This window comes from Urocitellus parryii, chromosome 4 (genome assembly GCF_045843805.1).
Source record: "Urocitellus parryii isolate mUroPar1 chromosome 4, mUroPar1.hap1, whole genome shotgun sequence".
NCBI lineage: Eukaryota > Metazoa > Chordata > Mammalia > Rodentia > Sciuridae > Urocitellus > Urocitellus parryii.
The window spans coordinates 83902349-83914624 of NC_135534.1; the positions used below are offsets into that span (position 1 = coordinate 83902349).

At 46.5% G+C, this 12276-nt stretch overlaps 1 protein-coding gene across 2 annotated transcripts; it reads right to left on the bottom strand.

Moving 5' to 3' along the window:
- Positions 1–1616: 1616 nt before the first annotated feature.
- Gpr83 (G protein-coupled receptor 83) lies at positions 1617–11497 on the bottom strand. 2 transcript variants are annotated; one of them, XM_026396118.2, is made up of 4 exons: positions 11111–11497; positions 6532–6657; positions 4152–4285; positions 1617–2241 (listed from the first exon to the last, which is right to left on the bottom strand). In XM_026396118.2, exons 1-4 carry the CDS (start codon positions 11495–11497, stop codon positions 1617–1619), a joined length of 1272 nt encoding a protein of 423 aa, XP_026251903.2. The 2 variants fall into 2 exon arrangements, with proteins under 2 accessions (XP_026251903.2, XP_026251904.2); XM_026396119.2 differs by lacking the exon at positions 6532–6657.
- Between the last annotated feature and the right edge of the window lie 779 nt (positions 11498–12276).

Consider the following 12276-nt stretch of genomic DNA (forward strand, 5'->3'; position numbering starts at 1 on the left):
TTGTGGTTCATTATACAGAAGCAGATGATGAAACCAAGTTCAGTTTCAATTAACTGCCTGGAGTTATAAGTGAATCTTGGCCAAACCCTTCTCCCCTAACACTGTTTCCCATTCAACTCCATCTGCCCGCTTCCCTTTCAGGATTTCTCCAGGGCTGGGAGAAAACCTAAACCCAGCATGACAGCAGCAATTGTTCAGGGCTAGAGAACTAAGCTCAATTCTGCCTGACAAGTCTCTCTCTGAGTGACACTGTGAGTCAAGTCAGGACCAGACGGAAAGTGACAAAAACGTTCAGTCTCTGGAATGAGATTTTTCTGGCAAGTGGGCCCTTAAGGAAAAAGTTTCTTTAAAGATACCATAGGTTTTTGGAAGTGACATGTGAATTGCCAAGGTGATGATGACAGTGAGTCTTCTTTCAGAAACTGGTGTGAAAGAAATCTCATTATTCAGACAACACAGAGAAATGGCCTGTCTAGACAGTTGGGTTGATGAAGTGGCTCAGCACAGTTATTTCCAGCATATTGGAAAGGCTGTTCCCTCATTTCCTGTGAAAACAGAACAACATTTCACCCCCTTTTGTTTCTGTGTGATTGTAAGAAAAAAAAAGAAATTATACCTCATGGCTGAGTCTTTTCTCCTGGATCATCATGATGACCACCATCTGGGGAGAGGTACCTTAGCTGATGTTGGGCCACCATTGGCTGAAAGATGAAACCAGTTCTGTATGCTTTGGGACAGTGTTCATTTGGGGTTCCTCTCTCACCTCTTCTTTGATTTGTCTGGACCACTCTTGGAGAGAGGCTCATAAGTACTCTGCTGCACCCCTGTTCCTTGTTGATCATTACAATCTAATGGAAAATTATAGTTCCAAATTTTAAAACTGCACACATGCATACATATACCCGTTTACACACAAAGGGGAAAGCTGGAAATAAATTCACAGCGTTAGCAAAGGTGATCACAAATTGATAGGATGAAAAGATGGTATTTTTTTCTTTGTGCTTTTCTGAATTTTTTCCAAGTGGAAATAATGATTTCTGTTTGTTTTAAGGAAACTAAATTGGTCCTTTCTTGTCATGTATAGAGCCAATCTACTGAAAAACTATGATTTATCTTGGTCCAATGACTTCAGAAGGCAAGGCATGAAAACCTATGCCTGTTCTAGCTTGCTAACATCTCACTGGCCAGCGAATCTGTTTTCAGCAGAGCTCTGTGCATGTGGGTCAGCTGCACCCAAAGGATGACTTTAAGTTTCCTCTGTGGATGCTCAGTAGTCAGAAGGGCTATAAGGTAGCTGCCCAACAGTTGGAGTCCATTGACTGATTGAGCCCCCATCTGAGCTGAGGTTGCCTTGGTTCTCTTGCTCAGAGATCCAGGGTGCTATACCTCATAGCATTTTCTAAATAGGAATTTATGAACAGATGCCTAGTTGGTAACTGAATTTTAGTTTGCACTTCAAATGGGGCTAGAAGGCCAGGAAGTTTCCTAGGAACTCAAGAGTCCTACTGTTTCTGTAGGAACTTGTTTCCAGCACTGTGAAGATCATGCACAAGAGGATAGGCCATTTTCCAATCTCAGCTGGAGGCAGATCCTCCCCTGCCTTCTCCCCACCTCCTCTAACTCATTGCCACAATGGGTTCCACAGATGACAGGTCTGTCTTCCCAGACTGGAGTTGCGAGGAAGGCAAGAGGTTATTAGCTAGTGGAGCCCTCTGACCATTGCTCTTCTCTGTCCAAGCCACCCTGAAGGAGGCAACTGGGGAGGGTGGCCTGTCTTCCTGAGGCTTGGGGGGTCTTTGGCACATGCTCAGTAATGCCTTTAACTCTACCCTGAAGTTCTCATTCAGCCAGCAGTAGATGAAGGGGTTGTAGCAGGTGCTACTCATGGCAAACCAGTGGAAGGCGAAGTAGAGGGCATTGTTGGTGCGGATGACCTTACTGGACAGGAGGAGGACGTAGCAGTTGAGAGGGAACCAGCACAGGGCGAAGAGGACCACCACAAGCATCAGCATCTTGATGGTTTTCTTCTTCTTGCGGCGCAGGGCCAGGTACTGCTCGGTGGTCACATCGCCAATCGTGTTACACAGCCACAGCTTCTTGGCCACACGAGCATAGGCCACGGAGATGATGAGGAGAGGGAGAATGTACAGCAGGATGAAGGTGGCCAGGTCCAGGTACTTCCAGAAGAGATCGGCTGGCTCAGGGAAGTCTGGCAGGCATAGGGAGCGCACAATGTCCTCACTGCAGGCAGGAGAGAGAGAGAGAAGGTGACGGGGAGGAGAAAAGATGGAAAGCCTTCACCCCAAGAGGCGCCACCCCTCCCTCCCCTGGACTCTTGGCACATCTGTCTGTTATAGCTCTTCTGACACTGTAGCCTAAGTATCTGAACACGTTTCTCACTCCCCACAAGGTTGAGTTCCATAAAGGTAAGGAAGACACTGAATCTCTGAGTCCTCTTAGTCTTGCGTTGTTCCTGGCCCACAGATAAGATCTAATAGGTATTTGTTGAATGGTGAAACAGTAGTGTCCTTAAAAATGTACCCTGGTCCTCTTTATCTCCCTTACTAGGTCCATGTGCCTTGTTGCTCTTGTTATATGTAGCAAAATAAAAATTCCCTTTGCTCTTGTAGGGAAAAAAAAAGTCTTCCATGTGTGAAGGCAGATGGGGGGTCTGAATGTGGGTGGATCTGAGTGTCTGATTTCTTCCAATATCCTGGAATTCATGAAAGGAGCCTTTATCAATAATTTGAAAAAATTGACCTTCAGGGCTTCTCTGTCTCTCTTGAGTCTGCTTTTGTCATAGAAGTAAGCAAAATGTGTCTTTCAAGGACACAGTGCATAGCCACTGTAGCAGACACTGGGAGTGCATTGTCTTGGTCCCCAGGACCTCCCTTAACAGAGCATCAGCCCCCAGCTGCTGCCCCTCCAGCAAGAAATGCTGGCATCCGTGGTCTTCTAGGTGTCTAGGATTACCCTAGACACCGAAAATCCTTTCCATGGATTCAGTAAGAACAGAAGTGGGGGCAGTTTCTAATTTCTCTAGTAAGCCTGGAGCCAGTGGCTGACAGGAATGTGAGAGCCAAACTCTCTGGCCTGCGGCAGGGTTTTTCCTCCAGATTCTACTCCTGACTCTAAAGATTGCTCCAGAGACTCCAGCTTCCCCTTAAGCTACACCCTGGCATGGGTTCTCCCTTCCCAGTCCTGCCTCCCTACCCCTTCACCCAGTATTCCTTGGAGCATGGGCCTAACAAACTTCTTGCATGTGTGCATACCTTCATCTCAGGACCTGTTGGAACTTCACCTACAACAACGTGTGAAAGGTTGAAAATCCCTCTATGATCATTCATTCATTTATTCACTCAGTAAATACAGACTGAAGGCTTGTTACAAAGAGCATGGTTGAGATCACTGAGATACCAAATCAGAAACTGAGCCAGCTTGGGCTGCGGTAGTGGCACCGTGGCAACGCACTTGCCTAGCATGTGTGAGGCCCTGGGTTCGATTCTCAGCAACACATTTAAACACACTGACAACTAAAAAAGTTAAAAATAAAAGAAACTGAGCCAGCTCTTTCTAAATTTAAGAGTCTAGCAAGGAGAGAGGTCTTAATGAACTACTTTAAATTTTAAACACTGAATGTTTGAAAGAATTTCCCATCTGGTAAAAACATATGATAAACAAATCTAGGTGAGAGGTGGGGGAATTAGGAGAATCCTGCCTCAGACACATACACACATATATGTTTTTCTAAGTCCTGTGAGAATTTAAACCTTGCTCATTTTAAACTAGGTGCAGTTGATTCCCATCTCAGTCTATGTGAGCACATGCCCCCCTGGTGGCAAAACCTGGTAACTACTGCCTGGTCCTTGGAGAGAGATTGGAAAGACAATCAAGAGGAAGCTGAAGTGGTTGAGAAGAAAAAAAAGACAAAAGCTGGGTGGGAGGTGCAAAGAATAGGCATGGATCAGAAAGCAACATGATGGGAGAGAGGCCAGGATCATGGCTCAGTGGGGCAGGACTTGTAACTCTGATAGTTGTGGATCCAGAGGGGCCTCCAGTTTCCCTTTGCCAGGGCTTCCTGTCGATTTGAGAGAAGGCAGGGATAGGCGATCGCCTCTAAAGCCTAGGCTTCTCCTACTTATTCATCTCACCTGTACTTGAAGGTAAACAATTTCTGACAGATAGCATGAGGGAGCGAGAAGAAGGTAGCCATGATCCAGATCACAGCGATGTAGATGATACCCTTTGTGATAGAGATTCGGGGCTTTAAAGGATGCATAATGACCTGAAAAACAAGCAAACAGCATCACTAGCTAAACAAGTTTAAAGAAAATGAGACTCCAGATACTGCAGCTCAGCTGTCACTAAGATATGCCTTATTTATTAAGCAAGCACCCTTTACATTCATTGTTGAGGCCCTGAGCTGACCAGGTATCCAGGGGTTGCGGGGCAGGGACCATGCCCCACTCCATAGCCAACCTTCAGGAGTGTAAAAATGGTGCTGTCTGGATTCAGAGAGTCTTGGCAGTTCAAATGCTTCTTGCTGCAGACCTGGGACCAAGGAGGGCTTGTGGAGGAGGTCTGCTTGCATAGCCCCAAAGCAAAGCTGGTAGAGGGACAAGCCCATGCTCAGTGCCTACGTCCTTGAGATCTGACTTAATCTTCCCAGGATTCTAGACACCTTAGGTTATGCAGGGCTCTGAAAAGGTCTGAAGCTGTTGTACCTCTCATGGAAAGCTGCATTGACACTTATTTGGGAGCTCACAACACTGTTTATGAAAGCTGCTAGCAAAATTGCAATGGGGCTCAGCATCCACACGCCTACAATAAAGCCAGTGTTATAAGCTTCAGGGTGAAATGCACTTGAAATTGCTACTGTATGCCAATCAATTCTTCTAAAAGCTTGAACATTTAAAAGCATCTTCATTTTAAGATGAGAATCGTTACTTCTTGGGAAAGGCACTGGGGATAGGTGAGTTCAGGGTCAGGGAGACAGAGGTCATACAGAGTTACTGCTGTCTTAGGACACTATCCTGAAACACATGCAATGTTCTGGATGTTTCTCGGAATTTTTTTTTCTTCCCAATTCTTTTTAAGATCTTATGGGAGGTTGTGATGAGTTTTCGGAAGCTTCCCAGAACATCTCCATTCTGGACTTGGCCATCTCTGCCCCTCCTACTCCTGTGTTCAGGTTTGCCGAAGGCAGTAGTAACCTGGGAAAAGTCTCCAGACACTGTTCAGGGATTTCATTGGCATTGGGTCAAGACCCTATATTTGAAAATATGGCAATATGGTCAACATAAGCAAGATTTAGCCCCTGTTCCTCAGCCCCACTCAACCCATGCATCAACTCTTAACTGTGTTAGACAGGAGTAATCATAGACCAAGGACAGGTAGCCTAGAGATCTTAATGAATAAAAGGAGATTTAAAAAAAACAGAAAATATTTGTATGTAAATGTTCACACTTTGCTGTAATGTATTTATAGCATATATGAAGAGTTCATTCTTACAAAACAATAACATTTCAAAAAAAAATTTCAAAGTTTGGCTAGTCCAATTCCTTATCAGACAGATGCTTGTGTCCCTTTGAAGACATTCTTATCATGTTGTCATCCGGACTTTGCTTAGATATGGCTGGGAACATGGAATGCATTACCTCCCAGGCAGCTTTGTCCACCTTTAGACATTTCATTAGAAAGTCATTCCTCACTTTGGACTTCAGCTTTGAGCCTGCATCTTTGAAGCTCCTTATCCCTGGGTGCTACTCAGAATAAATCCCATTCCTCTTTGTCCTCTTTGTCCTGGTGGCCCTAATGATACTTGTTTTTTAGGTTTCCTTGAGTCTTCTCATAGCAGAGTGGTCTAGTGATCACAGAGTAGCATGGAGCCACATAGACCTTGGTCCTAGAGGCATTATTCATAGTCACATGATCTTGAAAAAGCTACCAATCCTTGGTTCCTTGATTCAGCATAGTCTAAACATACAACACAGGCTCACTGAGTTAGCATAGGCAAGGCACCTGGCATGAAGCCATCCCCTTCCAGGATGGACACCCTCAGGTTCTCTTTGGGTTCCTACTACCATGTCCACCCAGGGCTTCTAATGTCCTCACCCCAGATGCTATCACCACCATGACACCTGCTCTTGCCATTGGATATCCTGGCTTGTTTTCCTCTTCAACGGTCTGGGCTAGTGAATACCCATCTCTTACTGAAGAGCCTATCTCCAACCTGCAATTACTGTTGCTCTCTTTTCATCTGTAATTTTCCAGGTTTCCCTTTCTACCCCTAAAATGAGCTCATTGATTTCTGAGACAGAAAATGCCACCACTGAGCCTTCATCAGACAACAAACTTTTTTTGAAACAACTAGGACAAAGGGTTTAAGATCCCTAATCTACACGCTTATCAATAAGAAAACATGCTCAATGAAATCTGGGCTAAAACCACTGTCTTGAGAGTATTTCCTGCAGACTCCAGGAAAGCAAAGCCAAAGAGGAAAGGACAAAGAGGGAAGGTTGGTGCCCTCACCTGGTGGCGGTCCACAGCAATGGCCGTTAGTGTCAGTGCTGAGACATGCAGGGAGCAGTACTGGGCAAAGCGGCTGACATGACACATGCCCTTCCCGAACACCCACGTGCTGTTCACAAAGCGGACCTAAAGACAAGCAAACAGAAGTTAAGAGAAAGACAATCCTTGATTATGACACCCCCTTGACCCCTTGGCGGTCTCTAAGGAGCATATCCTTGGGAGGCCTCTCCCAGCTCCTCCTTTCTTTCCATATATGAGGCCAAATCGTGATTACATGTGATTTCCCCCAGCACAGCTCATTATCATTCATTCAGTTCAACAAACCCTGATCGTGATCCTATGTCATCAGGACAGGAGATCTTAGGAAAGACATGGGCTTTGGAGGTGGACTTCCTACCTCTAAGAGTTTATCACTGTCCAACCTTGGCAATATATGTAACCTCTGTTAACCTAGTTTTGTCATTTGCAAAGGAGAAAAAAAAAAGGTATCACAATCTCTACCTTACATGCTTAGTATGAAGTCTGTAAAGGATGAGAAGAAACTATCTGGCAGATTGTTAGAAAGCTATTGATAGAAAGAAGTGGTAGGTATTTCTATGAGTAATAATAGAATTCATTCTTTGCCCAACTAAGTTCAGTCTAGTGATTACATAACACAGCGTTTGGACTGTACCAGAAATTTGGGCTAAGCTGATCTTGTGACTCCTCATCTGGGAAGGAGAACCATGACGAGCTTGGAGTGGTATGGATCAGAGAGAGCTATGGTGCCCTAGGAGAACCTAGTCCTCCTACCACGACAGCCAGGGCTGTTTGCTCAATTAATACATGAGCAGCTCCTGGGGAGTATTGCTGCTTGCCCAAGAGGGACCAAGCATGATTTTGATCAAGGAGCTTGCAATCTGGGCAGGGGGGAACCAAATAACCCAAGTACAGGGTGGAAAGAAGTCAATGCCCTATAGAGGCCCAGACAAAAGGCAATTAGACCACCATGTAGGAGTGTGAGTGGGCAGAGGAGAAACAGAGGTGATGAAGACAGAAACAGAGCAAGTCAGCCCCACAGAAAAGAGTACAGTGTAGAGATTTACAGCAGATTTTTTGGTCATCCTGGGAAAGACATTTGGACCCTCTAAGCCTCAATTTCCTCATCTGCAAAATGGAGCTGCCTCTTTTTAGAAGGTTGTTATGGAAATCAAACAGGATGGGGAGAGGGAGCATGGGAAGAATAGACAAACTCTAGATAGGGCAAAAGGGTTGGAGGGTAAGGGAGGGGGCATGGGGTTATAAATGATGGTGGAATGTGATGATCATTATTATCCAAAGTACATGTATGAAGACACAAATGGTGTGAATATACTTTGTATACAACCATAGATATGAAAAATTGTGCTCTCTATATGTAATAAGAATTGTAATGCATTCTGCTGTCATATATAAATAATAATAATAATATTCATCATAAAAAAATCAAACAGGATGGACAACACACATCAAGTAGGCGCAACAGTGCTTAGAACCCTGCAAGTGGGTGACCCTCTGCACGGCCACTGTGACTACATCAGAGACATCCGAAATGAGGAAGGACTTGCATGGGTGAAGATCAGACCAAAAGGCACTGATACTGGATCATGTCGTGGCTGGGAATGAGGAGTGGACAAGTCTGGCCTGATCGTGAAACCAGGACAGCAGACGGTGGGCTTTCCTCTTTCCAGGGTAGACAGGGAGGAGCCATTTGAGGCTTTTGAGCAGTCTAGCCACATAATAGAGCTAGCAATATTCACCCCTACACTTCTCACCCCCACACTGAGTGAATGACCAAATCCAAACCTCTAATGGTTTTCAAATACATTCCCTTGTCCTTCAGCCCTGAGGTCATGGCCCTGGTACAGCTTCCTCCCCACTCTTAGCTCTTATCTCTAGCAACTCAGCCTGCACACCGCTGTTCATAGCTTCCTTAATAAAAAATCAGATTGCTGTTACCAACCTGCTGAGCATGGCCCACAGTTCTCAGGCCACAGCCAGATGCCTCATGAGTATCCAGGCCTGTTCAAACTTGGCCCTGGCCTTGCTTTCTGGTCCACCACTGCCTCTCCTGCCCCAGGCCATCCCTCCTCTCATCTCTGCTGCTCCAGCTACACTGAGCTACTGGATGTTCCTCAATACACTGTGAACTTTGATGTCTCCTTGCCTTTGTCTCCCTGGTCCCTCTGCCGGCATTGACTGTTCAGCATGACCTGGAAACTCCTACTCATCTAGGTCCCTTTGAAATGTCATGTTCTTTGCAAAGTCTCCTTTGATCCTCTCATGGGACTCTGGTGGGTGGGAGTGAAAGACTCCCCCCTCTAGGTTCCACTGCATTTTGTGTATGTCTCTACAATGGGAACTGTGAATAACTGTTTATTAAGCCCTCAGTGGTCAGAGCTGGGCTTCTGATGACCCTAGTGAGTGAAGTAGATAGGAAGGGAGACATGGGAGGGAGGATACTCTCAACAACCAGCCAAAGCAGGATGCCTTGCCCTGCTGAGTAGACTAAGGGGTTAGAAGACCCTGTCCCAATACTCCTCTCTCTCCCTGATTACCATCACCTTGCGACTTTAATAGGAATTTGGATTCAGCAGCTCTAAGGGTCAGGTTAAAGTCCAAGGTACTTTGGCTCATCCTGGATGGAGTGCAGGATTTTTAGCACCTTGAATTCCTGTCTTGCAGACCGTGCTCTGGGGTAGGGGCTTCCAGCTCTCAGCTGTAGCTGGCCTTAGGTCCCTGGCCTCCTTGTCCCCCCATGTGTCTATAGCAGATTCAGCCCTATAGCCTGGCTCTGGGCAGTATCCTTCCAGTTCCCACTGTGGATGACCCAGCCCATCTCAGCACTGCCCACTGTCAGGTCAGAAACCTAGGGAAGAGGGGTAGATGGGTGGTGCAGTGGTGGAGCATTTGGCTGGCAGGCAGCAGGTCCTGGGTTCAAACCCCAACACCATAAAACAAACAAAAACCAAGGAGAGAAAGAGATGTTGCTTTCTTGTGAATCAAGGCAACAGAAGCAGTGCTCTTTGTCCTTGAGTTAGTACTCAAAGAACCCTGAATGGGCATCAATAAGTTCTATATAGACCAGAATGAGAATAGGGAAAGTCCATAGTTTGGAGCAGTGGAAGCAGAACATGGTCCTAGAGTGACCTCCATTCCTCTGGTGGTGTGGTGGACAGACATCTGGACTTGAAGTAGGGGATGTAATTCTTATCCTGGATCTACATATTACTAGCCACACAGCCCTGAACAAGGGACTGAACCTCTCTCTGCCTTAGTTTCCTTATCTGCCAAATGTGAGTGATGTTCTCATAACAAACCAAGAGAAAGAGAATGTAAGAGTTCTCTGAGGATTTAAGATTTGGAGGGACATTCACATAGGTGCATGGACTCTTCTTTTTGTTTTCTGTCATTTCTGGGTATCTGTGTGTGTGTTGAGAGAAAGAAACACAGAGGCAGGCATGAACAGATTCTGCTTTGACAGTAACTCAAATAAAAATAAAGTTATTCCATAAATTGAAAAAGATGTAACCCATGATATAGAAACAGGCAGATTGCACAGTCACAGCCTTCATGATTCCAAATTATCCATGAGAACTGCACTTCTAGGTTATAAAAGGACAGAGATTACACTACTAATGTTGAGTGGCCAGGGCTTGGGGAGGAGGCCATGAACCACCTGTGTGCTGGGGAGCCAGCCAAGCCAGGTGGGGCCCATGTTCACTTCACCCTCATCTCTTCCCCAACACAGATCTCATACAAGGCCTCACTGTCAATCAACAGAAGGGAAATGAAATAAGCAATCTAGGAAAATGCACCTCAGGTTCCATTAACATTCAACAATTGTGTGATATTTTAGTTGCAGCATAAAACAGCACCCCATTGATATAGAGGGGTAGACCTTTAATAGGGAGAGAGGAGGTGATCTAATAGTGTCTGCTAATATTTTAAGGGCTTGATTTACTGTTTGATAATCAAAAGGGTGCATGCATCCAATAAGATTAAACAGCAATGAGATTATCCAGCTGCAGACACTCCAACCATTGACCCAATGTCAACAGCTGCAGAAGCTCTGGTTTAGAAATTAATTGAGCAAAAGATGGGAGGGAGGGAATGAGGGAGAAAATGTGAGAGAAAGAGAGATGGAATGAGAGAGAAAATAGGAGAAAGGTAGGATTGACAGAAAATTAAGACCATAAGAAGAGAAGAAGGTGATAAAGGATGCAATAGAAACAGACAAGTAGAGAGAGAAATGAGAAACAGACTTCAGAGAGAGAAAGACAGCGACTGGTGGAAAGACTAAGAAAAATAGAGGAGGGGTGAAGCGTGATAAACTAGGGATGAATGACAAGAGAGACTAAAAGATGAAGTCAGAAAGGCATAAGTACCAGAAATGAGGAGGTGGAAGAACCTTAGGGGTGGAAAGATGGGGGTGGGGTGAAGAGGCGAGAAAGGGAGGGAGGCAATGACAGAAGGAGGGGAGAGAATTGAGAAATCAGATAGATGAGAGGGCGACCAAGAAAGCCTGAGGCTGGGGAGCCAGCGGAGCCAGGGACCTTACCAAAGTGAAGGGGGTGTTGAGCAGCGTGATCATTATGTCTGCCACCGCCAGGTTGACAATGAAGAGGCTGGTGGCCGAGTGCATTCGCTGGTTCTTGAAGATGACATGACAAACCAGCACGTTGCCAAAGAGCGAGAAGATGATGATGAAGGAGTAAGCCACGATGAGCAGGGCTTTCACCGTGGGGTTCTGGGACTCGGCCCCGTAGCGCCTCCTGCCCACAAAGTTCTGCCAGTCGGAGAAGGTGTAGTTGTTCCAGGAGAAGAAGTGCGAGGTGTTGGGCACCGCCAGGGCCGCCTCCAGGCTCTGCTCCTCCGCCCGACTCTCGGGGCGCTCAGTGGCTTGCACCAAGTGGAGAAGGAGGAGCAGCAAGAAGTGATGGACCATTTTCCCGGAGCCGCTGGTTCCCTGGAAGCACGCTGTCGGGACGTTTCTCCCGGACTCGGGGTGCTGGGAGCCGAGCGCGCCCGGGCTGTGGCGCCAGGGAGCCCCGGACCGCCGGCGCCCCGCTTGCAGCCGGACTCAGGCAGCTACCAGCTCTTGGTGGACAAGCTCAGGGCTTGTTTCAGCACTTTTATATCTGCTTCCCCCAGGCTGCCAGCGAGCGCCTCGCCTATTGGGCAGCGCAGCGACTCTTGCGCCGACCGTGACGCGCTCGGGCTCTGACAAGCCTCGCTCGCTCCACGGTGCCTGGCGGCGTGGTTGCAGTCCCCACGCCCAATCCACTCCCACTCCAGCCACAACTCCCGTGGCGCTGCAAAGTGCTTTCTCCAATGCACCTTGGCTCGATTTCTCCTAACCTCTAGTGAAGAGGACAGGTGGAAGCAGCCCTTGGGGGAGAGTGGGGATTATGTGGGATCACACATTGCAAAACTTGGTCTGCCAGGGGGTCTCCTTCAGTGACGAGGATAAATTTCATTTGTTTCCATCTGTGCTGTAGTATTAGCACAGTTGCAATATTGAGATGAATCATTGAGTTCTGGTGGACTAAGGAACGAAGCAAACAATGAAACAGAGGCCTTAGAATTGCTCCAAGCTCCCAGAGCATCTGGATTATAGGCGTGCTGGAGGGCTTTTTAAAGGCGTATTATTTCTTTGACAGCTCTCAGGAACGCAATGTGGGGGACCTTTGTTTTTCAAAGAAACTCTTCAGAACAGTTTTCCTG

What these genes read in the sequence shown, in the direction of transcription:
- Gpr83 (XM_026396118.2), bottom strand. Translation starts at nt 11,497, where the DNA reads ATGGTCCATCACTTCTTGCTGCTCCTCCTTCTCCACTTGGTGCAAGCC. An exon ending in TTGCTGTGGACCGCCACCAG is followed by an intron (nt 4,286 to 6,531) that starts GTGAGGGCACCA and finishes CTTGTTTTTCAG; the next exon opens with GTCATTATGCATCCTTTAAA. An exon ending in TTGTTTACCTTCAAGTACAG is followed by an intron (nt 2,242 to 4,151) that starts GTGAGATGAATA and finishes TCCTGCCTGCAG; the next exon opens with TGAGGACATTGTGCGCTCCC.